This window comes from Bufo gargarizans, chromosome 6 (genome assembly GCF_014858855.1).
Source record: "Bufo gargarizans isolate SCDJY-AF-19 chromosome 6, ASM1485885v1, whole genome shotgun sequence".
Classification (NCBI taxonomy): domain Eukaryota; kingdom Metazoa; phylum Chordata; class Amphibia; order Anura; family Bufonidae; genus Bufo; species Bufo gargarizans.
The window spans coordinates 196,133,163-196,161,143 of NC_058085.1; the positions used below are offsets into that span (position 1 = coordinate 196,133,163).

Consider the following 27,981-nt stretch of genomic DNA (forward strand, 5'->3'; position numbering starts at 1 on the left):
CGTAACAGAGAATCTGTCTTCATGTCAGCAGAGAATTAGTCTGCATGTCATAGCAGAGAATGAGGCTTCACGTCAGCCACCACTGCAACAGTCCATTGGCATATATTTAGGCCCAGCACCCAGGCAGAGGAGGGAGGTCCCGTAACAGAGAATCTGTCTTCATGTCAGCAGAGAATTAGTCTGCATGTCATAGCAGAGAATGAGGCTTCACGTCAGCCACCACTGCAACAGTCCATTGGCATATATTTAGGCCCAGCACACACACAGGCAGAGGAGAGAGGTCCCGTAACAGAGAATCTGGCTTCATGTCAGCAGAGAATCAGTCTGCATGTCATAGCAGAGAATGAGGCTTCACGTCAGCCACCACTGCAACAGTCCATTGGCATATATTTAGGCCCAGCACACACACAGGCAGAGGAGAGAGGTCCCGTAACAGAGAATCTGGCTTCATGTCAGCAGAGAATCAGTCTGCATGTCATAGCAGAGAATGAGGCTTCACGTCAGCCACCACTGCAACAGTCCATTGGCATATATTTAGGCCCAGCACACACACAGGCAGAGGAGAGAGGTCCCGTAACAGAGAATCTGTCTTCATGTCAGCAGAGAATTAGTCTGCATGTCATAGCAGAGAATGAGGCTTCACGTCAGCCACCACTGCAACAGTCCATTGGCATATATTTAGGCCCAGCACACACACAGGCAGAGGAGAGAGGTCCCGTAACAGAGAATCTGGCTTCATGTCAGCAGAGAATCAGTCTGCATGTCATAGCAGAGAATGAGGCTTCACGTCAGCCACCACTGCAACAGTCCATTGGCATATATTTAGGCCCAGCACACACACAGGCAGAGGAGAGAGGTCCCGTAACAGAGAATCTGGCTTCATGTCAGCAGAGAATCAGTCTGCATGTCATAGCAGAGAATGAGGCTTCACGTCAGCCACCACTGCAACAGTCCATTGGCATATATTTAGGCCCAGCACACACACAGGCAGAGGAGAGAGGTCCCGTAATAGAGAATCTGTCTTCATGTCAGCAGAGAATCAGTCTGCATGTCATAGCAGAGAATGAGGCTTCACGTCAGCCACCACTGCAACAGTCCATTGGCATATATTTAGGCCCAGCACCCAGGCAGAGGAGGGAGGTCCCGTAACAGAGAATCTGTCTTCATGTCAGCAGAGAATTAGTCTGCATGTCATAGCAGAGAATGAGGCTTCACGTCAGCCACCACTGCAACAGTCCATTGGCATATATTTAGGCCCAGCACCCAGGCAGAGGAGGGAGGTCCCGTAACAGAGAATCTGTCTTCATGTCAGCAGAGAATTAGTCTGCATGTCATAGCAGAGAATGAGGCTTCACGTCAGCCACCACTGCAACAGTCCATTGGCATATATTTAGGCCCAGCACACACACAGGCAGAGGAGAGAGGTCCCGTAACAGAGAATCTGGCTTCATGTCAGCAGAGAATCAGTCTGCATGTCATAGCAGAGAATGAGGCTTCACGTCAGCCACCACTGCAACAGTCCATTGGCATATATTTAGGCCTAGCACACAGGCAGAGGAGAGAGGTCCCGTAACAGACAATCTGGCTTCATGTCAGCAGAGAATCAGTCTGCATGTCATAGCAGAGAATGAGGCTTCACGTCACCCACCACTGCAACAGTCCATTGGCATATATTTAGGCCTAGCACACAGGCAGAGCAGAGAGGTCCCGTAACAGACAATCTGGCTTCATGACAGCAGAGAATCAGTCTGCATGTCATAGCAGAGAATGAGGCTTCACGTCACCCACCACTGCAACAGTCCATTGGCATATATTTAGGCCTAGCACACAGGCAGAGCAGAGAAGTCCCGTAACAGACGATCTGGCTTCATGTCAGCAGAGAATCAGTCTGCATGTCATAGCAGAGAATGAGGCTTCACGTCACCCACCACTGCAACAGTCCATTGGCATATATTTAGGCCTAGCACACAGGCAGAGGAGAGAGGTCCCGTAACAGACAATCTGGCTTCATGTCAGCAGAGAATCAGTCTGCATGTCATAGCAGAGAATGAGGCTTCACGTCACCCACCACTGCAACAGTCCATTGGCATATATTTAGGCCTAGCACACAGGCAGAGCAGAGAGGTCCCGTAACAGACAATCTGGCTTCATGACAGCAGAGAATCAGTCTGCATGTCATAGCAGAGAATGAGGCTTCACGTCACCCACCACTGCAACAGTCCATTGGCATATATTTAGGCCTAGCACACAGGCAGAGCAGAGAGGTCCCGTAACAGACGATCTGACTTTATGTCAGCAGAGAATCAGTCTGCATGTTATAGCAGAGAATGAGGCTTCACGTCACCCACCACTGCAACAGTCCATTGGCATATATTTAGGCCTAGCACACAGGCAGAGCAGAGAGGTCCCGTAACAGACAATCTGGCTTCATGTCAGCAGAGAATCAGTCTGCATGTCATAGCAGAGAATCAGGCTTCACGTCAGCCACCACTGCAACAGTCCATTGTCATAAATTTAGGCCCAGCACCCAGGCAGAGGAGAGAGGTCCCGTAACAGACAATCTGGCTTCATGTCAGCAGAGAATTAGTCTGCATGTCATAGCAGAGAATCAGGCTTCATGTCAGCCACCACTGCAACAGTCCATTGGCATATATTTAGGCCTAGCACACAGGCAGAGGAGAGGTTCATTCAACTTTGGGTAGCCTCGCAATATAATGGTAAAATGAAAATAAAAATAGGATTGAATGAGGAAGTGCCCTGGAGTCCAATAATATATGGTTATGGGGAGGTAGTTAATGTCTAATCTGGACAAGGGACGGACAGGTCCTGTGGGATCCATGCCTGGTTCATTTTTATGAACGTCAGCTTGTCCACATTGGCTGTAGACAGGCGGCTGCGTTTGTCTGTAATGACGCCCCCTGCCGTGCTGAATACACGTTCAGACAAAACGCTGGCTGCCGGGCAGGCCAGCACCTCCAAGGCATAAAAGGCTAGCTCTGGCCACGTGGACAATTTAGAGACCCAGAAGTTGAATGGGGCCGAACCATCAGTCAGTACGTGGAGGGGTGTGCACACGTACTGTTCCACCATGTTAGTGAAATGTTGCCTCCTGCTAACACGTTGCGTATCAGGTGGTGGTGCAGTTAGCTGTGGCGTGTTGACAAAAGTTTTCCACATCTCTGCCATGCTAACCCTGCCCTCAGAGGAGCTGGCCGTGACACAGCTGCCTTGGCGACCTCTTGCTCCTCCTCTGCCTTGGCCTTGGGCTTCCACTTGTTCCCCTGTGACATTTGGGAATGCTCTCAGTAGCGCGTCTACCAACGTGCGCTTGTACTCGCGCATCTTCCTATCACGCTCCAGTGCAGGAAGTAAGGTGGGCACATTGTCTTTGTAGCGTGGATCCAGCAGGGTGGCAACCCAGTAGTCCGCACAGGTTAAAATGTGGGCAACTCTGCTGTCGTTGCGCAGGCACTGCAGCATGTAGTCGCTCATGTGTGCCAGGCTGCCCAGGGGTAAGGACAAGCTGTCCTCTGTGGGAGGCGTATCGTCATCGTCCTGCCTTTCCCCCCAGCCACGCACCAGTGATGGACCCGAGCTGCGTTGGGTGCCACCCCGCTGTGACCATGCTTCATCCTCATCCTCCTCCACCTCCTCCTCATCCTCGTCCTCCTCGTCCTCCCGTAGTGGGCCCTGGCTGGCCACATTTGTACCTGGCCTCTGCTGTTGCCAAAAACCTCCCTCTGAGTCACTTCGAAGAGACTGGCCTGAAAGTGCTAAAAATGACCCCTCTTCCTCCTCCTCCTCCTCCTCCTGGGCCACCTCCTCTTCCATCATCGCCCTAAGTGTTTTCTCAAGGAGACATAGAAGTGGTATTGTAACGCTGATAACGGTGTCATCGCCACTGGCCATGTTGGTGGAGTACTCGAAACAGCGCAACAGGGCACACAGGTCTCGCATGGAGGCCCAGTCATTGGTGGTGAAGTGGTGCTGTTCTGTAGTGCGACTGACCCGTGCGTGCTGCAGCTGAAACTCCACTATGGCCTGCTGCTGCTCGCACAGTCTGTCCAGCATGTGCAAGGTGGAGTTCCACCTGGTGGGCACGTCGCATATGAGGCGGTGAGCGGGAAGGCCGAAGTTACGCTGTAGCGCAGACAGGCGAGCAGCAGCAGGATGTGAACGCCGGAAGCGCGAACAGACGGCCCGCACTTTATGCAGCAGCTCTGACATGTCGGGGTAGTTGTGAATGAACTTCTGCACCACCAAATTCAGCACATGCGCCAAGCAAGGGATGTGCGTCAAATTGGCTAGTCCCAGAGCTGCAACGAGATTTCGCCCATTATCACACACCACCAGGCCGGGCTTGAGGCTCACCGGCAGCAACCACTCGTCGGTCTGTTGTTCAATACCCCGCCACAACTCCTGTGCGGTGTGGGGCCTGTCCCCCAAACATATGAGTTTCAGAATGGCCTGCTGACGTTTACCCCGGGCTGTGCTGAAGTTGGTGGTGAAGGTGTGTGGCTGACTGGATGAGCAGGTGGAAGAAGAGGAGGAGGAAGCCGAGAAGGAGGAGGTGGCAACAGGAGGCAAAGAATGTTGCCCTGCGATCCTTGGCGGCGGAAGGACGTGCGCCAAACAGCTCTCCGCCTGGGGCCCAGCTGCCACTACATTTACCCAGTGTGCAGTTAGGGAGATATAGCGTCCCTGGCCGTGCTTACTGGTCCACGTATCTGTGGTTAGGTGGACCTTGCTACAGATGGCGTTGCGCAGTGCACACTTGATTTTATCGGATACTTGGTTGTGCAGGGAAGGCACGGCTCTCTTGGAGAAGTAGTGCCGGCTGGGAACAACATACTGTGGGACAGCAAGCGACATGAGCTGTTTGAAGCTGTCTGTGTCCACCAGCCTAAATGACAGCATTTCATAGGCCAGTAGTTTAGAAATGCTGGCATTCAGGGCCAGGGATCGAGGGTGGCTAGGTGGGAATTTACGCTTTCTATCAAATGTTTGTGAGATGGAGAGCTGAACGCTGGCGTGTGACATGGTTGAGACGCTTGGTGACGGAGGTGGTGGTGGTGGTGTTGGTGGTACATCCCCTGTTTGCTGGGCGGCAGGTGCCAACGTTCCTCCAGAGGCGGAGGAAGAGGCCGAGGCGGCAGCAGCAGAATAGGCCGAGGCGGCAGCAGCAGAAGAGGTAGCAGGGGGAGCCTGAGTGACTTCCTTGGTTTTAAGGTGTTTACTCCACTGCAGTTCATGCTTTGCATGCAGGTGCCTGGTCATGCAGGTTGTGCTCAGGTTCAGAACGTTAATGCCTCGCTTCAGGCTCTGATGGCACAGCGTGCAAACCACTCGGGTCTTGTCGTCAGCACATTGTTTGAAGAAGTGCCATGCCAGGGAACTCCTTGAAGCTGCCTTTGGGGTGCTCGGTCCCAGATGGCGGCGGTCAGTAGCAGGCGGAGTCTCTTGGCGGCGGGTGTTCTGCTTTTGCCCACTGCTCCCTCTTTTGCTACGCTGTTGGCTCGGTCTCACCACTGCCTCTTCCTCCGAACTGTGAAAGTCAGTGGCACGACCTTCATTCCATGTGGGGTCTAGGACCTCATCGTCCCCTGCATCGTCTTCCACCCAGTCTTGATCCCTGACCTCCTGTTCAGTCTGCACACTGCAGAAAGACGCAGCAGTTGGCACCTGTGTTTCGTCATCATCAGAGACATGCTGAGGTGGTATTCCCATGTCCTCATCATCAGGAAACATAAGTGGTTGTGCGTCAGTGCATTCTATGTCTTTCACCGCTGGGGAAGGGCTAGGTGGATGCCCTTGGGAAACCCTGCCAGCGGAGTCTTCAAACAGCATAAGAGACTGCTGCATAACTTGAGGCTGAGACAGTTTCCCTGGTATGCATGGGGGTGATGTGACAGACTGATGGGGTTGGTTTTCAGGCGCCATCTGTGCGCTTTCTGCAGAAGACTGGGTGGGAGATAATGTGAACGTGCTGGATCCACTGTCGGCCACCCAATTGACTAATGCCTGTACCTGCTCAGGCCTTACCATCCTTAGAACGGCATTGGGCCCCACCATATATCGCTGTAAATTCTGGCGGCTACTGGGACCTGAGGTAGTTGGTACACTAGGACGTGTGGATGTGGCAGAACGGCCACGTCCTCTCCCAGCACCAGAGGGTCCACTAACACCACCACGACCATGTCCACGTCCGCGTCCCTTACTAGATGTTTTTCTCATTGTTATGGTTCACCACAACAACAAATATATTATTTGGCCCAATGTATTGTATTCAAATTCAGCGGGATATAAATTTGAGGCCTAGTATTTAGGCGCTGGGTGACCGGTATGGATTTAGTGACAGAATTAGACTTGGAAATGCACAGAAGCGTGTGTGTGTGAAGTTATTCTGAATGACCCAATGTGCACCTTGAATATTATATACCCTTTTAGGGATAGATTTCAAATAGCTCTGATATAGCAGAAACCACTAAATTATGAAATTGCTAAATTGGGAATTGTATTTCAACCCAGAACAAGAAATGTGCTTGAACGGACACTAAATAACTCGCCCAGCTACAGCACTAACGACAGATTTAGCTGGATATGAATTTGAGGCCTAGTATTTAGGCGCTGGGTGACAGGTATGGGTTTAGTGACAGAATTAGACTTGGAAATACACAGTAGCGGGTGTGTGTGAAGTTATTCTGAATGACCCAATGTGCACCTTGAATATTATATACCCTTTTAGGGATAGATTTCAAATAGCTCTGATATAGCAGAAACCACTAAATTATGAAATTGCTAAATTGGGAATTGTATTTCAACCCAGAACAAGAAATGTGCTTGAACGGACACTAAATAACTCGCCCAGCTACAGCACTAAGGACAGATTTAGCTGGATATAAATTTGAGGCCTAGTATTTAGGCGCTGGGTGACAGGTATGGGTTTAGTGACAGAATTAGACTTGGAAATGCACAGTAGCGGGTGTGTGAAGTTATTCTGAATGTCCCTATGTGCACCTTCAATATGATCTACCCTTTTAGGGATAGATTTCAAATAGCTCTGATATAGCAGAAACCACTAAATTATGAAATTGCTAAATTGGGAATTGTATTTCAACCCAGAACAAGAAATGTGCTTGAACGGACACTAAATAACTCGCCCAGCTACAGCACTAAGGACAGATTTAGCTGGATATAAATTTGAGGCCTAGTATTTAGGCGCTGGGTGACAGGTATGGGTTTAGTGACAGAATTAGACTTGGAAATGCACAGTAGCGGGTGTGTGAAGTTATTCTGAATGTCCCTATGTGCACCTTCAATATGATCTACCCTTTTAGGGATAGATTTCAAATAGCTCTGATATAGCAGAAACCACTAAATTATGAAATTGCTAAATTGGGAATTGTATTTCAACCCAGAACAAGAAATGTGCTTGAACGGACACTAAATAACTCGCCCAGCTACAGCACTAACGACAGATTTAGCTGGATATGAATTTGAGGCCTAGTATTTAGGCGCTGGGTGACAGGTATGGGTTTAGTGACAGAATTAGACTTGGAAATGCACAGTAGCGGGTGTGTGAAGTTATTCTGAATGACCCTATGTGCACCTTGAATATTATATACCCTTTTAGGGATAGATTTCAAATAGCTCTGATACAGCAGAAACCACTAAATTTTTAAATTGCTAAATTGGGAATTGTATTTCAACCCAGAACAAAAAATGTGCTTTGACGGACACTAAATAACTTTCCCAGCCACAACAGGACAGCGGTAACGAGAGATTTAGCGGGATATAAATTTGAGGCCTAGTATTTAGGCGCTGGGTGACCGGTATGGATTTAGTGACAGAATTAGACTGGGATATGGCCAAAAAATAACCACACTATTGCTGGTTAAATGCACTTGGTGATGGGCGCAGCTTGCCCCTGATGTAGTATATGGCCAAAAAATGAACAGACTATTGCTGGTTAAATGCACTTGGTGTCACAGCTTGACCAACCACACTACTGAGGGTTAAATGCACTTGGTGACGGGCGCAGCTTGCCCCTGATGTAGTATATGGCCAAAAAATGAACAGACTATTGCTGGTTAAATGCACTTGGTGACGGGCGCAGCTTGCCCCTGATTTAGTATATGGCCAAAAAATGAACAGACTATTGCTGGTTAAATGCACTTGGTGTGATAGCTTGACCAACCACACTACTGAGGGTTAAATGCACTTGGTGACGGGCGCAGCTTGCCCCTGATGTAGTATATGGCCAAAAAATAAACAGACTATTGCTGGTTAAATGCACTTGGTGTGACAGCTTCACCCTGATGTAGGCTTTAGCCAAAAAACAAACGCACCATTGAGGGTTAAATGCACTTGGTGACAGGCGCAGCTTGCCCCTGATGTAGTATATGGCCAAAAAATAAACAGACTATTGCTGGTTAAATGCACTTGGTGTGACAGCTTCACCCTGATGTAGGCTTTAGCCAAAAAACAACCACACCATTGAGGGTTAAATGCACTTGGTCGCAGCTTGTGCTGGCGCACCACAAGACACAAAATGGCCGCCGATCACCCCAGAAAAATGTGACTGACAAACGGTCTGGGCAGCCTAAAAACAGTGAGCAATTGAGGATCAGCAGCTCAATGATCCACAGCTGCAGATCGATCAGTTAATCAAGTCCTTTGGAGGAGTTAATCTGCCTAATCTCGCCCTACTGTCGCAGCCGCAACCTCTCCCTACGCTAATCAGAGCAGAGTGACGGGCGGCGCTATGTGACTCCAGCTTAAATAGAGGCTGGGTCACATGGTGCTCTGGCCAATCACAGCCATGCCAATAGTAGGCATGGCTGTGATGGCCTCTTGGGGCAAGTAGTATGACGCTTGTTGATTGGCTGCTTTGCAGCCTTTCAAAAAGCGCCAAGAAAGCGTCACAAAAGCGCGAAGAAAGCGACGAACACCGAACCCGAACCCGGACTTTTACGAAAATGTCCGGGTTCGGGTCCGTGTCACGGACACCCCAAAATTCGGTACGAACCCGAACTATACAGTTCGAGTTCGCTCATCCCTAATTGCAACGCATCCAGGTGCGTCATCCGTGCTCGGTTGGTGGAGGGGAAGGTGAGAGCTGCTGTGTGCTTTAAAGTGCTATATATTCGTAATGACGAATATTCATATTTATTTTTTGTTTTTTTAACACAGTATATTTCAGGTGATCCTCCCTCCCTTCTTCTAGCTTGTGGGCCAATGAGAAGGCTTTGTCACAGCTTAGCAACATCCCTAGCAACCAATAGAAAAGTTGCCTTCCCCACGCCAATATTTTGCACGCATTAAGCGAATAATACATTGCCGATCTTCGCAATCAAGAATATAATCTCGAATTCGAGAATTCACAAATATATGACAAATATTCTACAAATTATTCACAAAATATCGCGAATTCGAATATTGCACCTGCTGCTCATCACTTGCCAAGAACAGCTTTACGAGCGATCCTAAGACAAGCCAGCCTCTGAGTTAGTGAAAGTAACCCATGAATGTAGGCCTTCACTCCATTTGGTTGGGAAGAACCTTCTAGTGCTCTGCCATACTTCGGAGAACGACTAGACATCTATTTTGCACTCCTTGGCCAAATTGGGAAGATTGCTCAAATTAACTGGCGAGAGACTCAGAGAAGTATTTATTGTATGGCCCATAATCTCATATATAGCCTTGAGAAAACTGTGTGTACAGCCTGGAAATACTGAATGTACTTTTGCAAGTGCCTGTTTGTGTCATCTGCTTAAACTACTTCAGTAGAGTACAGTGGACTTGGTGCCCCAAAATTGGCCTCATCTTTGCACTGCATTGTCTACCTGCACTGACTTACCATTGCCCTTTTCACCAGTTCCTCAAGGGAGCCCTGACTTGCACCTACAACCCCCTGACACCAAGGGCACCCCACCCACCATCAAGCAGGAGTCCCCCAAACCAGGATGTTCCCTGCACCAAAGAAAGGTTGCACCTCTCCCTTTAGTGCACGACCATGGAATGCCAGAGTAATGACTGCTACTGTGACTACTATTACTCCTATTCTTGCCACCACTACCACTTCTGTCCTTTCTGTAATTGACTGTTAGTATATTTTTTGGCCGGCGGATAAGCAAAAACAGCAATTATGGCATTGTTTTTTTTTTACGGGGTTCACCATGAAGGATAAATTAAATAATCATGGTATGTCTCAGTTCATTACACATTCAGCAACACCAAATGGTGGGGTTGTAGTTTTCAATTTTTTCCATTGAAAACCATTATATAACGTAAAAAGGTGGATTTTTCAACTTTGGAGATTTTTAAAGTAAAACTTAAAAACCACCACTTAAAAGTCCCACAAGGGGACTTTGACATGCAGTCATTTGATCGTTTACATACTACACTTTACTACTAATGTATTACAGTGTATAACTCTGTCGCTGTGAGAAACTCACAGACAATTTGACAGGCAAAGGCACAGCCTATTAGGCATACACAGAAGGCAGACCTGGGATCCTTCAATAGACCCATGGCTGCCATTTAAAGATATAAGCGCCAATGGGTGACAAAGTGGGCCGCTCCCCTCTGAAACCACCTAGGTACCATAGTTGCTATCATGGGTTTAAATATCCAGGATCAGCATTTCTGCCATTACAAGAGTGCTGATTTTTATAGGTAGGGGTGTTTTTTTACAACAGAATTTAAACTGAGAGGAAAAGAACTATGATGGAATAGCAGGAAAGTAATATACATTGGCAGCTTACAAGCATATTATTACTCTACATCAGTTGCTACTCACATGGACCATCAGCTGGACCATAGTTAAGGAAGAAAACTCCTATGGCCATAAGAACACATGTTCTCCATGTCAGTTTACGCACAAGCTGTGATCGATGAATGCCTCTCTTCAACATGGAGCTAAAAGCTAGAGCCACTGAGGTGCCGATGATAAAGACAAACCTGCAACATATTTAGCAGTATGTATTATATTATACTCAAGCAAAATATGCAATGTAACAAATTAACTGGGTTTCATTAATCCTGGAAAGCCAAGGAACACACTAGAACATGTTACCTTGGTGATCTAAGTTTGATTCAGTAGAACCCCAGAAGATCCAGGTATTGCAGTTGCAATACAAAGACAAATACATATCCATATTATGGGTGTCCGAAACTAGCCTAAAATGTCTAAAATGCAAACTAAAACTTATAGCGTAGCTAGGATTCTGACTGCTCAACTGTAAAAATAAAAATCAAGCTAAACAAGCAGACCAGACTGGATACTAATGGTATGGCCAAACAGTCAGGTTTCTGTATGGCATTTTTAGAAGCCAAAACCAATAGTGAATAAAAAAAACAGGAGACATCATATCTGTCCTTTATACTTTGTCTTCTTTTATGACACTCACGATTTTGGCTTCCAATACTATATCAAGAAACCTTAACATGTGGCTGTACTCTTACAATTAGATAAGAAATAAGATCATAAGACCATGAATGCAAAGACAGACTAAAGACAGAAATGACTTAGAACATCTCCGCTGTATGTCACAGATAAGTAAGAAATGCATAGAGGATGTTAAATGTCTGTAAATTACATTGAAGTAAGCAACTTTTTAAAATGGCAGGCCTGTCCCTATAATGTGTGCTTAGATGTTAATGGCTTGTAAAGTGGGTAATAATTTTTCGACTGACCCATTCAATCAACAGCAATCACATTACTGACTTAATGCTGTTTATTGTATAACCGCAATCATACAGAAAGGACTCATCTCTTGTGCCATATTTGCTAGCAGTCATTAATGTACAAGATGAAAGCTATGCATTTTTGGCATTCTTCTTTACTCGGCCCCCTCGAAATTTGACTGGCAGCTTTCCCATCTCCATTTGAAAGCAGATTTCCTGGACCTCAAGAGGTTTGATAATATTCATAGGTCAAGGAAATGATCATATACAGTGCACAACCACAGACTGACTTCTGCTCTGGAAACCGTTTTCCCTCAGTGGCTATACATAGCTAAAACTATAGACATTATTTTGTCTCTGAAAGGGATTTATGAAATTTTAGATGTCAGTGGAACTCAATTTGATACTTTTGTTAAAAAGTCAAAGTCTAAATTAAACTTATTGATTTTGAAGAATTTAAAGTTGAAGTAAAATAGTTCATTGACATTACATTGTCATTAGGATTTTCAGTACCAGACAAAATATGATATGCTGTACATAGTTGCTGATGAAGTACCCCTTTTATTTCTCTCCTTGTTCATAAAAACAACGGTTTGATTTATGGAAAAACATAATTGTTATAGGACTTATACAGCAATTTGCTAATGAGGTAAATTTTGACCACTTTTTTTGACCATGGAACAATTGGGGCCAATCGGATTGCAAAACTTCCAAAGTGCACCAATCCAACTGGCAAAAAAAAAATCTCAATAATAAAAAATTTGTATTAAAAATTGCATTAAAAATTTATCAGACGGGTTCAAGTAAAGAGGAATGTTAATGCAACTTAGGGCTCTTTTACACCTGCTGGCGGAGATGGCAATGATCCGGAATGAGCACATTAGCTGCATGTACATGCAAAAAAGTTTGGTGATGTATGAAGATGAGTACTTGTTACTATGAAAGATGCTGTCACCCAACAATCAGGCATTTGCTTGTTGGACAGGTGCTCAGTGGCACCTTTACACAGGCCAATTTTTGGGAATGGGCATGAGTAGGAATGTTTGTTCCAGATAATTGCCTTGATCCTCAGGCTGCGTAAAAGAGCCCATAAGACACAGTTGAACACATAAATTACCCCGAAACAGGAAACTGAAGACACAGTGGACCCAGACTCACCAAAATTGTTGCAGAGCCGTAGGTTATAAAAACACCTCCTGGTCTGACAACCCTATGGGGCACATTTATTAAGACCAGCGTTTTAGATGCCGGTCCTAATAAAGCCCATAGCTGGTGGAGGATCCGCTGAAGTTATGAAGAGGTTCCAGCCTCTCCATAACTTCAGCGGATCCTCCACCAGTTCTAAATGTGAGACAGCTTCCTAAAACAGGTGTAGAAAATGGTAAATGAGAAGGGCCTTCTGCCCTGTCCCCTTCCCAGCCCATGCCACGCCCAAAATTTTAGACCTGGCATGAGCGGGGAGAAGTCACAGATAGCGGCACAACTAACCACTGCACCACCATCTGTGCCTGAAATACACCTAATTTAGGAGTATTTCAGTATAATAAATGCCCCCCTATTTTTCTATAGAATCTATAGCATGGTTCCAAGCATCAAGTTCCCATCTTGTAAGGTTCTGATAGTCTTTCCCATTGATTCCATCTTTGACCCCCAGTTCTGCCATTTTAGGACACCTATTAGCCCCTGCTAGAGGCAGGGCATACTAGAGTTCCTGACAGCTTTATATTATTATATTAACAGACATAATACACTGTCTGCAACACATATGTATAGCTAATAGAAATTCAGGCCTCTAAGTTGGACTAAAATAAAAACTAAAAGTTTTCAATATGTTTAAAATATTCTATTTCCTACATATATTTGAAGTCTCTCTTTTTTTGGTGGGGGAATTATAGATTTTGGCATAAAAATGATTAGTTATTTTACAACTTATAACATTACAATATTGCTTGTGTGTATAAAATACAATATAAATCTGTTAGAGCCTGACTAGAGTAATATTGCTGGGCACACATACAGATCTTTGGTAAACCCCAGGCTGTCAACATACAACAATATTAATTCTCAACGATTGGGGGACGTTGATCGAATTTTGCAAGAAAGAACGGATTAAGATGTCTTTTAGGTGTCTGAAGTACTGTTAGATAAAGTGCTTACCATGGCATAACTAAATCTGCAACTGTTAGACCTAAAAAAAAAAAGAGGTCCAATTTTAGAATACATTGTACATATTATTTCTACAATACATAATGCTCAATATTATGTTCTATAAATGTATTGATGGTTTACCTATAACATGCAAAGAAAATTAAGCAACTTTTAAAATACATCACATTAAATCCTGTAACACTTTCCTAAAGGCTTCTTTTCCCCCAAAACTGCATCACATTTTTTTCAGAGGTTGTGTGCAGTATTGCAGACTTTATTAATTGAGCCAAGCTGCAAAACATTGACAGGATTTTTGCTGTTTCTGAAAGAAGGCATCAAATGTTTTTTTAATCCCGTACAACCCCTTTAAGATCAACTCCTTTTTGGCTAACAAAAACTGCAGTGTTTGAACTTAATCTAACCATATCCACCATAAAACCCCACCCACTCAGTACTTATATCGTACTTATACACCCCTAGTGGCCTCACACAGTAGTTATACTGCCATCACAGTAGTTATGCCAATTACAGCGCCCCAAACACAATTGTATTGCCCCCTTAGTGCCTCCTTCACAGTAGTAAACCCTCTTAGTGCCCCCCACACAGTAGAATGCCCCTTTAGTGCCTCAACATAGTAATTATGCCCCCTTAGTTTCCCCTTCACAGTAGTTCTGCCCCCTTAGTACCCCTACACAGTAGTGCTCCACCTTAATGCCCACACACAATAGTACTCCCCCTTAGTGCACCCACATAGTAAAGCTCCACTTTAGGGTCTCACATAGTAGTGCTTCCCCTTACATTAGTGAAGCCACTGTGGGGTAAATAAAATTTAAAAACATACATTCTTACTAAGCTTCATTCCCTGGATGAACAGAGCACATCCCACACTCCCCAGCAGGCAAGATGAGCTGATGTTGCACCTTTTATTATCATTGGAGTCTATGAGAATTACACTGTGTTCCTATGGAGCCCTGCCACAGTGAAGTTCCTATCAGACCCTGCCTGTGGCAGGGCTCAAAAGGAACATAATAATGCCCCAATAGGCTGCAATATTAAATAATTGCAGTCTACGGGAGAAGCAATCAGATAATCATATATTAAAGTCTCCTGGGTACTGTATGCTAAGTAAGTGTAAAAAAAACATTTTTTTTTAACTTTTTAAAGATAAAAAGATTAATATTTAAATTACCACTTTTCCTTATATTAAAATAAAAAAAACTATAAAAATATATAATTAGCATCGTCGTGTCCCATAACGTACAGTGAACATTGTAGCACAATAAAAAAATCGAAATGGCCAATTTGCCATTGTTTGGTCGTCTCACCTCCCAAAACTGAATAAAAAGTGATCATAAAGTCTTACACACTACAATGGTATAATTAAAAACTACTGATCACCCTACAATACACGAGCCCTTGCAAAGATCCATCCATGGGAATCAGAATATGCAAATGCAAAGAAAATAAAAATCAGTTTTTATTTTTTGAAGTATTAAAACACAAGAAAAACTATATAAATGTGGCATCACTGTCATAGTAATGACCGAAAGAATGAAGTAAATATGTCAGTTTTTACCGCATAGGTAATGCCAATTCCACCACATTTGGATTTTTTCCAGCTTCTCACTATATAATATGCAATATAAAATTGTTCCATTATAAAAAAAAAAAACGTTATGGCTCCAGTAAGGCATGTTCAAATTGAAACTGAAAACATAAAAATAAAAAAATCACTGGTTCCTTTAGGACAGGGGTAGGCAACCTCTGGCCCAGCTGTTGTAAAACTACAACTCCCAGCATGCATACTCCCATAGAAATGAATGGAAAATGCTGGGAATTGTAGTTTCACAACAGCTGGAGTGCCGAAGATTGTTGACCCCTGGGCTAGGAAATAGTTCTAAAAAATATGACATGTTCTAAGCATAGGTGAAATGTGCACTTAAAGGGGTTCTGCACTTTCAATTAACTGATGATCTATCCTCTGGATAGATCATCAGCTTCTGATCGGCGGGGGTCCGACACCCGGGACCCCCGCCGATCAGCTGTTTGAGAAGGCAGCAGCGCTCCAGCAGCGCTGCGGCCTTCTCACTGTTTACCGCCGGGCCACCCGCCCACTGACATCACGACTTGTATCAACTAGAGTGGGCGCGGCTAAGCTCCATTCAAGTGAACAGAGCTTAGCCGCGCCCACTCTAGTTGATACAAGTCGTGACGTCAGTGGGCGGGCGGCCCGGCGGTAAACAGTGAGAAGGCCGCGGCGCTGCTGGAGCACCGCTGGAGCGCCGCTGCCTTCTCAAACAGCTGATCGGCGGGGGTCCCGGGTGTCGGACCCCCGCCGATCAGAAGCTGATGATCTATCCAGAGGATAGATCATCAGTTAATTGAAAGTGCAGAACCCCTTTAAGCCTTATCTTATATATTAGTATAAAGGAAAATCAGTTTGTTTTGAAGACGCATACCCCTTGGCCTCTGTTTTAGTCCCATTGACTAATAGCACAAGTGTGAACCTTGCCTAAAAGAAATGCAAAAGTTCTGCAAAACATTGCAATCTGACATAGTGATTGTGTCATGGCAATCCAGGGGTTAAACAACTTCTTGATTAAGAAACTAATGTCCCTTGGTGTAACAAGAAAATACATTTAGCAATCTGCAGCTTATTTTAAGATCAATACAGTCCTGCTGATTTGTTGAAGTGGCTTTTATGAAGTTAAGGCAGAGTTCATTGTTAAATACCCCACCTCCTAAGCAGATGGTGGTCCATATTAATTCCTTTCCTCTTATAGATCAATAAAGAGATTGCTGATTTGCTTAAAAGGTTTTTTTAAGATGTGGGGGCTGCTTTGATTATTTTTTTTATGGGAATGTTTGCTTACCGTTCCAAGGAGCATGCTGGAAGAACCAATAGCCGCCTCCTCCATAGTTGACAAATACCATTAAAGTCAAGGAGAACCTGGCAAAAAAATAACTTACATGTAATTTCGGTAAATGAAGTGCAGCAAAATGCAAACCTCAGAATACAGATAACATCTTTACAACTTCTACCTCCCTTTTCAGGTTCCCACTTCGTCTATTGTCCCCAGAGAAGTAAAATGTGAGCAGGTACATGTTCTAATTCTGTCTGATATGTTTGTTTCTTTAGATATCAGAACTGAACAGCTACCTTTATTCTGAAAGGGGTTTTGTAGTGCTACAATATTGATGGTTCTTATCTCCCAGGAAAACAAAATGATTGGATATATTTAAAGGGGTTATCCCATCATAATGATCACTGTTAAATCTGTTAATGATTTGACAGTGATCATTTTTGTAAATATACTTTATTAACAAATTCCCACCGATTAGGATAAAATTCACCCCCACTTACCTTATTGTTGTGACTCGGTCTCCCCTGGTTACGACCACCGCTCTTCTCCAAAATCCCGATGGTCGCGCTTGCCCAGAGGACTCCTTCTTTTCTCCCGGCCGGTCCGCTCGCTGTCCTGAACGCGCACGCTGCCGCGCACGCTGCCGCGCATGCGCGACGGTGACTTCTTCCCGGCCAGAATAGTACAGAGCTGCGTACAAGTCACCATTGCGCATGCGCGGCGGCGTGCGCTTTCAGTCCAGCGTGCGGCACGGCCGGGAGAAGACTTCAATCAAGATGAAGCCCGCCCCCAGCCAGAATCCAGGAAGTGAACGCGCGATGGCAGCAGGTAAGTTTAAAAACGCAAAGTGGGATAACCCCTTTAACTTCTTCTCCACCATCATTTGTCAGGGGAGAGTCACAAGCTCCACAAAAACATTAGATTTTCAGCCAACCCTACCAAAAATTGCAACCAAGAATACGGTAATGCATAAAGAGACCTATAACTACTGAAGCTGACTATGCCAACATTTGACCTTCAGCGTAGAACATCAAAGACAAAAGAGGAGAAGATATTGGAACATTTTTCAGGCAATAGCGGTTCCCTTCCCTAAGGCTACTTTTACATCCGCAGCAGTACAATCCAGGCTCCAGTTCTGGCACAGAATGTCAGGAATCGGCTGGATCAGGGATGGCCAACCTACGGCTCTCCAGCTGTTGTAAAACTACAACTCCCACTATGCCCTGCTGTAGGCTGATAGCTGTGGGCAGTGTGGGCATTTGGGAGTTGCAGTTTTGCAACAGCTGGAGAGCCTCAGGTTGGCCATCCATGGACTGGATACAAACTGCAGCATGCAGCGGTTTGTGTCTAACTGATTCTCAGCATGTCACGGATGATGTTGCAGATAGCTGGGAGTTATGAATAAATGTCCGACTGGCTTGATCCCAAACTAAGGAGAATATCGGTGACCCCTATAAAACCCTAAGAGCTCACCCTGACTGCTAAGCACATACAAGGGTCTCAGAGGTAGACGATTGCATGCCCACGTACCTAGACTGTGTGACACCTGAAAACCCTATAATAGTGAGGGGACACGACCACCGGCTGCCTGCACTTCATACAGAGGGAGTCAGGGTCACCTAGAATCAAGCCAGCAAGGAAACACAATACATAAAAGGACTTATCTGAACAAGCAGCGGCAGAAGTCTCCAGCAGTGAACACTTCAATCCAGGAAGTAGTATAAACCGCAAAGTGAGGCAGTATGGGAGGGAATATAAAGGAAGGAGGATTAGTCTAAATAGGTGACACCTGGGAGAAGGAAATGAGATGAGAAAGTGAAACCAAAACAAAGAACATCATGCAAGAGGTAGAAAAGGACGTCTGTCAGACCTTCTCACAGAAGTGGCGGTGACACAGCATTTTTGCCGTAATGCGGTTGGACACTGTTATGCTTAATAGCAAACACATCTCATGTAATGGCTAGGTAGAAATACTGAATGTGTGCAAACATTGAACAGGACATTGGGGGAGATTTATCAAGACTTGCGATCCGATCCTGTTCCCCTGTGCACTGGAGGGAGATCCGCCAATTTTTTTAACAGGCAGATGCCTCTTAATAAATTAGGCCATTTCTAGCACCTCATGCTCCAGAAACTCAAATCTATGCCATCTGGAGGCTGTGATAGGTTACACCCTCCCATTAAGTCCTGTCCTCCGACTAAGCCCCACCCCTCTTCTACCCACTTTACAAAAGTAGCAAGAAATTCAAAACATTGCAAATGATGGCATAAATATTGGCATGTTCCGTAATTTGTGACTTTTTAATGTCACAATAGTGGCATAAATACATTAAAGGGATTGTCCAAGTTATTTTTATTGATTACCTATCCTCAGGATAGGTTATAAATATCAGATCGGTGGGGGTCCGACAGCCTGCACCCCCACCGATCAGCTGGTTGAAGAGAAGGTCATGTGCCCTACCAACACAGCCTTCCCGTCATTGTTTACCTGCTCGCCATCACAATCGCAGCAACGAGTAGGTATAATTACAAGCCTTACCATTGAATTCAATGGGACAGCTCGTTCCTATACACTATACACAACCCCTTTAATAAAGGCCTCTCACTGCGCCCAAATTTGCATCTTAACCAAAGTGTTCGGGTGCTCGAGTAGAACACCTCTACTGCTCTGAAGAGGGGTGTCTGGTTCACAGGAAAAGGTCGGAAATTGATGGAAATACCACTCAAATGGTTCGGGAACAGCATGGGGAGGATGTCTGGATGAATTTTGGACTCCCATGTCGCTGCTGGGAACGATGTTGTCCGAGTAGTACGCCAATTTTACAGACTGACAATAATATGCACAAAACTGAAGATAAAATCGATTTTAGAGGAAAAATTGTTAGGAAACATTCTTTCCTGTATATTTACTTGTATATAAAGTGCAAGTGCTGCCAAAAATTACAAGGAAGAGGCACTCTGATACAACCTGTATATCACATAAAGGAGGGCCTCATACACATTGTGGTACAATTGTTCATGTAGAGGGACTCCTACACTCATAAAGCCTATGCACTACTTGAAAGGGCTGCCAAAAAGTAGGAACTGACACTCCAATACACCCTTTGTTACACATAAAGGAGGGCATCATACATACCCTTGAAAAATTATGATTGATGGCCTGCTGGTGACCCTCAAAAACATTATGAGCAAGGGCAGTCTAATAAGCATGTTGATATGATGGAGGAGGAGGATGAGAAAAGGAAGATTGAACCATATACAATTTTTTGTGGTGGAAGGGTGCATGGGAGTACAGTCTATTCAATACACCATAAAAGCCACATTTAAAGTGCCTTTATGTTCAGCCGCTTTTCTCTGGTGGAGTAGAGAAGTCAGGGGCAATCCAGGTCTTGTTCATTTTGATATGAGTCAACCGGTCTGCATTTTCAGTTGACAGGCAGATGCGCTTATCAGTTATTATGCCCCCAGGAGCACTAAATACCCGCTCTGACAAAACGCTGGCAGCAGGGCAGGCCAGCACCTCCAAGGCTTAGAGCGCCCATTCGTGCCACGTGTCCAGCTTGGACACCCAGTAGTTGTAAGGCACAGAGGGATCATTAAGGACGCAGACACGGTCTGCTACATACTCCTTCACCATCTTCCAAAAAATTTCCCTCCTTGAGACAGTAGGCCGCGCATCAGGGTGAGGGTCCTGGCGGGGTGTCATGAAACTGTCCCAGGCCTTGGAGAATGTTGCCCTGTCTCTGTTGGAACTGCTGTGTGTTCCCCTCGTCTCCCCTTCTATGTTGCCCAAGGAACTACGTACTCTGTCGCCAGCGTTGTTAGAAGGAAATTTTTGGAGCAATTTTTCCACAAGGACCTTCTGGTATTGCACGATTTTGCTAGTCCTTTCCACCACAGAAATGAGAGATGAGAAGTTTTCTTTGTAGCGGGGGTTGAGGAGGGTGAACAACCAGTAATTGGTGTTGGCCAAAATGCGCTTAACGCGAGGGTCGAGGGAAAGGCAGAAAAACATAAAGTCAGCCAGGTGTGCCAGAGTCCCAACAGACAAGACTTTGCTGTCCTCATCAGGAGGATGACTCTCAATCTCCTCATCCTCTTCCTCCTTTTCTACCCATCCACGCTGAACAGATGGAATAAACCTGCTATGGGTACTACGCTCTGTAGCGGAGGCAACAGTCTCCTGCTCCTCCTCATCATCATCATCCAATTAGCTGAGAAGACGAAATGAGGGTGGTCTGGCTATCACCCTGTGTTCTGTCTTCCCCCATTTCCACCTCTTCCACATGCAAAGCGTCCGCCTTCATTGTGAGCAACGAGCGTTTCAGTAGACACAGAAGTGGGACGGTTACACTGATAATAGCGGCATCACCGCTCACCATCTGTGTTGATTCCTCAAAGTTGCTTAAAACCTCAGAGGTCAGACATCCATGCCCACTCGTTGCTTGTGAAGAGCGGAAGCTGACTGGAATGGTGACGACCATGTTGCAGCTGGTATTCCACTAATGCCCTCTGCTGCTCACAAAACCTGGCCAACATGTGGAACGCAGAGTTCCAGCGCGTGCTCACGTCGCACAACAGTCGGTGAGCTGGCAATTTCAAGCGCTGCTGCAGTGCTGCCAGACCGGCGACAGCTGTTTATGACTTTCGGAAATGGGCACACACGCGGTGCACCTTCGCTAGTAGCTCAGGCAAATTCGGGTAGGTTTTGAGAAACCGCTGAACCACTAAGTTTAACACGTGGGCTAGGCATGGGATGTGTGTGAGCTTGCCAGATATTTTAAGTATGCGCGGATGTTAAACAGGAGATGTAGCGCAGAAAATGTCACTGTCCACAGCGTCTACGGAAAAAGTACACTGGATGTCACAGATATTTTTAGGCTGCGCAAACGTTATACAGGAGATGTAGTGCAGGTAATGTAACTGTCCGCAGCGGACACCGTCTACGGAAAAAGTACACTGGATGTCAGATATTTTTAGCATGCGCACACATTAAACAGAAGTTGTAGCGCAAATAATGTCTTTGTTCGCAGTGTCTACGGAAAAGTACACTGGATGTCACAGATATTTTTAGTATGCGCACATGTTAACCCCTTAGGGACGCATGACGTACCGGCACGGCATATTTCCTGAGTCTTTAAGGACCTATGAGGTACCGGTACGTCATGAGTTTAAAATGAGATTGCGGCGCTGCGGGGGTTAATCCGAACGGGATGTCGGCTGAAATCATTCAGCCGGCATCCTGTCACAACGCCGGGGGGGTCATGTGACCCCCCCTCCCCCCCGTAGCGGTTTGCTGCGCTTTCTGCCGATTCTGACCTCGGGGATCAAACTTTAAAATGCCCCAAATAAAGTTTTATTAACCCCCCCCCTGCACCCCTGAAGGATTTATGTGGGCAGGTGGTGAAGGGGGGGTGTTGCAGGCGGTGCGGGAGGCGGGCGGTGCGGCAGGCGGGATAGCGATCCCCCGCCCACCTCCCCTTGAATAATCGTTGGTGGTCAGTGGTATACCAGGGTGTCAGCACATTGCTGACAACCTGGTATAAACGGCTGACATCGGTGATGCGATGTCAGCCGTTTAACCCTTTCCATACCACGGTCTGTACGGACCGCTGAATGGAAAAGGTTAACAGCTCAGGGAGCTCCCTCCCTCTCCCATCGGGGGGCTGCTGTGCCTTTGCAGCCCCCCGATGGAGAGGGAGAGAGCCCCCAGACAGCCCCGTCCTTACCGCCTTCTCAAGCATCCTGCTGTCCATGGTGCTGAACAGATCTGTGCTAAAGGCAAACATCAGACCCACTGGATCTTCAAGAACCAAGTGGGTCTGGGTCAAAAAAAAAATTAAAAAAAGGGAAAAAAGTTAAGATAAAAATAAATAAATTTATCACTGAATAAAAATAAAATAAAAAAATACACTACACATATTAGGTATTGCCGCGTCCATAACGACCTGATCTATAAAACGGTCATGTTACTTTCCCCGCACGGTGAACGCCATAAAAATCAAAAAATAAAAACTATGAGAAAATTGAAATTTTGCACCCCAAAATAGTGCCAATCAAACCGTCATCTCATCCTGCAAAAAATGAGACCCTACTTAAGATAATCGCCCAAAAACTGAAAAAACAATGGCTCTTAGACTATGGAGACACTAAAACATTTTTTTTGTTTTAAAAATGAAATCGTTGTGTAAAACTTACATAAATAAAAAAATGGTATACATATTAGGTATCTCCGCGTCCGTGACAACCTCCTCTATAAAATTACCACATGATCTAACCTGTCAGATGAATTTTGTAAATAAAAAAAAAAATGCCAAAAAAGCTATTTCTTGTTACCTTGCCGCACAAAAAGTGTAATATAGAACAACCAAAAATCATATGTACCCTAAACTAGTACCAAAAACACTGCCACCCTATCTCGTAGTTTCTAAAATGGGGTCACTTTATTGGAGTTTCTACTCTAGAGGTGCATCGGGGGGCTTCAAATAGGACATGGTGTCGAAAAAAAACAGTCCAGCAAAATCTGACTTCCAAAAACCGTATGGCATTCCTTTCCTTCTGCGCCCTGCCGTGTGCCCTTACAGCAGTTTACGACCACATATGGGGTGTTTCTGTAAACTACAGAATCAGGGCCATAAATAATGAGTTTTGTTTGGCTGTTAACCCTGGCTTTGTAACTGGAAAAAAATATAAAAATTGAAAATCTGGGAAAGAGTGAAATTTTGAAATTGTATCTCTATTTTCCATTAAATCTTGTGCAACACCTAAAGGGTTAACAAAGTTTGTAAAATCAGTTTTGAATACCTTGAGTGGTGTAGTTTCTTAGATGGGCCACTTTTATGGAGTTTCTACTCTAGGGGTGCATCAGGGGGGATTCAAATGGGACATGGTGTCAAAAACCGAGTCCAGCAAAATCTGGCTTCCAAAAACCATATGGCGCACCTTTCCCTCTACGCCCTACTGTGTGCCCGTACAGTAGATTACGGCCACATATGGGGTGTTTCTGTAAACGGCAGAGTCAGGGCAATAAAGAGACAGTCTTGTTTGGCTGTTAACCCTTGCTTTGTTAATGGAAAAAATGGGTTAAAATTGAAAATTAGGCAAAAAAAATGAAATTCTCAAATTTCATCCCCATTTGCCAATAACTCTTGTGCAACACCTAAAGGGTTAATTAAGTTTATAAAATCAGTTTGGAATACCTTGAGGGGTGTAGTTTATAGAATGGGGTCATTTTTGGGTGGTTTATATCATGTAAGCCTCACAAAGTGACTTCAGACCTGTAGTGGTCACAAAAAATTGGGTTTTCGTAAATTTCTGAAAAATTTCAAGATTTGCTTCTAAACTTCTAAGCCTTGTAACATCCCCAAAAGATAATTCAAACATGAAGTAGACATATGGGGAATGTAAAGTCATCACAATTTTGGGGGGTATTACTATGTATTACAGAAGTAGAGAAACTGAAACTTTGAAATTTGCAATTTTTTTAAAATTCTTGGTAAATTAGGTATTTTTTTATGAAAAAATAATATATTTTTTTTACTTCATTTTACCAGTGTCATGAAGTACAATATGTGATGAAAAAACAATCTCAGAATGGCCTGGATAAGTCAAAGTGTTTTAAAGTTATCAGCACTTAAAGGGACACTGGTCAGATTTGCAAAAAGTCCTTAAGGTGAAATAGGGCTGAGTCCTTAAGGTCCCTTTCACACGAGCGTGATTTCTGCGCGGGTGCCATGTGTGACGTGAACGTAGCATTGCGTTTAGTTGTTCAGTTTTTTCCGCGCGGGTGCAATGCGTTTTGATGCGTTTTTCACGCGCGTGATAAAAAACTGAAGGTTTACAAACAACGTCTCCTAGCAACCATCAGTTAAAAAACGCATTGCACCCGCACTTGCTTGCGGATGCAATGCGTTTTTCACGCAGCCCCATTCACTTCTTTGGGGCCTGTCCTGCGTTACAAACGCAGAATATAGAACATGCTGAGATTTCAAAGCATTGCAGAAGTGATGCGTGAAAAACGCTCATGTACACAGCCCCATTGAAATGAATTGTGCCGGATTCAGTGCGGGTGCTATGCGTTCACGTCACGCACGGCACCCGCGCGGAAATCACGCTCGTGTGAAAGGGACCTAAGGGGTTAAACAGAAGTTGTAGCGCAGATAATTTTGCTGTCTGCAGCGTCTACGGAAAAGTACACTGGATGTCACAGATATTTTTAGTATGCGCACACGTTAAACAGGAGAGTAGTGCAGATAATGTCGCTGTCCGCAGCGCCTACGGAAAAAGTACACTGGATGTCACAGATATTTTAAGTATGCGCACACGTTAAACAGGAGATGTAGCGCAGATAATGTCGCTGTCCGCAGCGTCTACATAAAAAGTACACTGGATGTCACAGATATTTTTAGTATACGCACACGTTAAACAGAAGTTGTAGCGCAGATAATGTCGCTGTTGGCAGCGTCTATGGGAAAGTACACTGGATGTCACAGATATTTTTTGTATGCGCACACGTTAAACAGGAGATGTAGCGCAGATAATGCCGCTGTCCGCAGCGTCTACATAAAAAGTACACTGGATGTCACAGATATTTTTAAGAAGCGCAAACGTTATACAGGAGATTTAAAGCAAGTAATGTAACTCTCCACAGCGGACACCTTCTACGGAAAAAGTACACTGGATGTCACAGATATTTTTAGTATGTGCACACGATAAACAGGAGATGTAGCGCAGATAATGTCGCTGCATAGCAGCCAACAAATGTGCGGGGAGGAGACTCGAGCATCGCGCTCGAGCACACGCGGTTTTCGGCCAAACACAGAGATGTGCCGAGCATCGCGATGCTCGAGCCAAACTGGTGTTCGGCTGAGCATGCTCACTCAACACTAATCTTAACCTATAATGACCAGTGTTTTGGTCCCAAATGACCAGAGACCTTTTAGTGGTGGTTTAAAGGGGTATCCAAATAAAAAAATAAAAAAAACACATGTGCAGAACCAGTGGAGTACTGCCAATATACGCAGATGATGCAGCTGCTGTGGGCCCCGTGGCATGGGGGGCCCTGAGCAAATGGAAGGCCCCGCCCACTTGTCCTCTGTTCTATTTTAGGACCTGCTTGCTTCCCGTATGCTCAGTCAGGGCCCCTCCTCCATTGCCAGGTTTAGTGTTCTGTCAGAGTACTATACCTTATCAAAATGCTATACCCTCGTCACTTCCGGTGACGCGGCCGCACCGTAAGTGACGAGATTCAGCTGGAGGAGGTGGTGTGCGGTGCTGCACAAGCGCAGATCCACGAGTAAGTCAAAATTTTAGCTGCGGAGAAGCGTCCACTTAATGCGCCTGTGCGAAACCGGCTGGGACACACTGTACCTGCGCACTCAGTGGTAGGGAGATCTGATGGAAAATTTTACACTGACAAATCTACCTACCCCTGAGTGCGTACGCGTGGTGTAATCCTGATGTATGTGGCCGACGGGAGTATATAGCAGCGCGTGCACACCCTCACCTATCCAGCCGTGGCTCTGGGTGCGGGCGCAGTGTGTCCCGGCCAGTTTCGTGCATGCGCATTAAGTGGGCGCTTCTCCCGCGGCGGTGCTATAATCTTGACCAGTGGCGTACACAATCCACGGGGCCCCGGTGCGAAACTGATCCATGGGGCCCCCTTCCCGTCGACACCCCCCCCCCCCAACCCGCTGCCACGCGTGTATGCATGTGTGTGTGTGTGTGTGTGTGTGTGTGTATATATATATATATATATATATATATATTATATACTGTATATTACTATATACAAGAGGATGATATTCGGTATAACCCACGGTATTCCCACATAAAACCAGCTCTGCTACATTATGTAGCAGTGCTGGTTTTGTCATGCATTTCTTTTGCCTTCATATAGTAAAATACTTCATTGGCCTATCAATGGCTTCATAACTAACTCTGCTATATTTCTGTAGCCTACAACCTCTGACTGCCCAGTTGAAACTACTACACCCAACATGTTCTGGCAGTAATAGTAAATGGATATTGGTGCAATTCTGAGCTACTAGTCTATATAAGAAATATGTAGGCTACATATGTATTATATAGACTAGTAGCTCAGAATTGCACCAATATCCATTTACTATTACTGCCAGAACATGTTGGGTGTAGTAGTTTCAGTCCAACTGAGCAGTCAGAGGTTGTAGGCTACAGAAATATAGCAGAGTTAGTTATAAAGCCATTGATAGGCCAATGAAGTATTTTACCATATGAAGGCAAAAGAAATGCATGACAAAACCAGCTCTGCTACATCCAAACATATACTAGAAGCTCAATAGAAGTGCCTACACAAAAGAGCTGCACCCCAAGACAACAGAAAAAACCCCATTACTTCATAGCACAAGTCACCAGTCATAACTTTACATACATTGCCCAACTCTCAGCCCCCATCAGACCTCACTCACTCTGAAAGCCGGACCGGCTTCTTTGCGCAGCGCTCTCCCTCTCTCTTTCTTTTCCGGTGCCTTCTCCCTGTCCCTGCATCTCAACGTCATGTCCGGCACGCCGCACTGCCGGCCGGCGAGGATACTCAGGGGCAGGAGCGTACATAAAAATCACTGGGCCCCATAGCAGGAATCTAAATTGGGCCCCCATTCCCCTTTAATAGCCCCTCCCTTTGTTCCATGAACTATTCTTGCTGCTGTGTTTTATAATTTATGCCATCAGGGCCGGATTGGGATTACAAAACAGCCCTGGCACACAAAAGAGGTATAATAGATGCAGTGTGTACAGATGTATAGTATATACAGCAGTGTACAGTTATATGAGGTACGCGGTATAATATATGCAGTGTGTACAGGTATATAGTATATTCCCTAGTGTTCTGATATGTGAGGTACGGGGTATAATATATGCAGTGTATACAGTATATACAGTAGTGTAATATGTGAGGTATAATAGATGCAGTGTGTACAGGTATATAGTAAATACAGCAGTGTATTGACACCTCGTACCTCACACACGGCCGCATGCGCTAGCTCGCTCATCGCTAGGGTTGCCACCTTTTATTCAAGCCAAACCCGAACAGAAGGGAGGGAGGGCCCCCTTCCAGGCCCCACCCATGTCCCGCCTCCAGCCACGCCCATGTCCCGCCTACACCCCTGGTCGCTGTCGCACCGCGATCGTTATGCCCATGAAGAGGCTCATTAGCATATTATAAGTCTTTATTTTAAGAGAACGGCGGCAGCGGCAGGGAGTTATAAAACACACTGTTATGTACTGCTGACATCAGCCCATCGCT

The 27,981-nt window shown here is 45.3% G+C and overlaps 1 protein-coding gene across 1 annotated transcript in view; it reads right to left on the reverse strand.

Annotated features, from left to right (window-relative positions):
• LOC122942431 (heparan-alpha-glucosaminide N-acetyltransferase-like) overlaps positions 1-27,981 on the reverse strand; it is a 458,936-nt gene that overhangs the window by 430,012 nt on the left and 943 nt on the right. Inside the window, exons 2-4 of the mRNA XM_044300048.1 lie at positions 16,710-16,786; positions 13,846-13,876; positions 10,802-10,962 (exon numbers count right to left, since the gene is read on the reverse strand). Coding sequence (XP_044155983.1) covers positions 10,802-10,962; positions 13,846-13,876; positions 16,710-16,770 — 253 coding nt within the window. The 5' untranslated portion in view covers positions 16,771-16,786. The remainder of the gene's footprint in view (positions 1-10,801; positions 10,963-13,845; positions 13,877-16,709; positions 16,787-27,981) is intronic.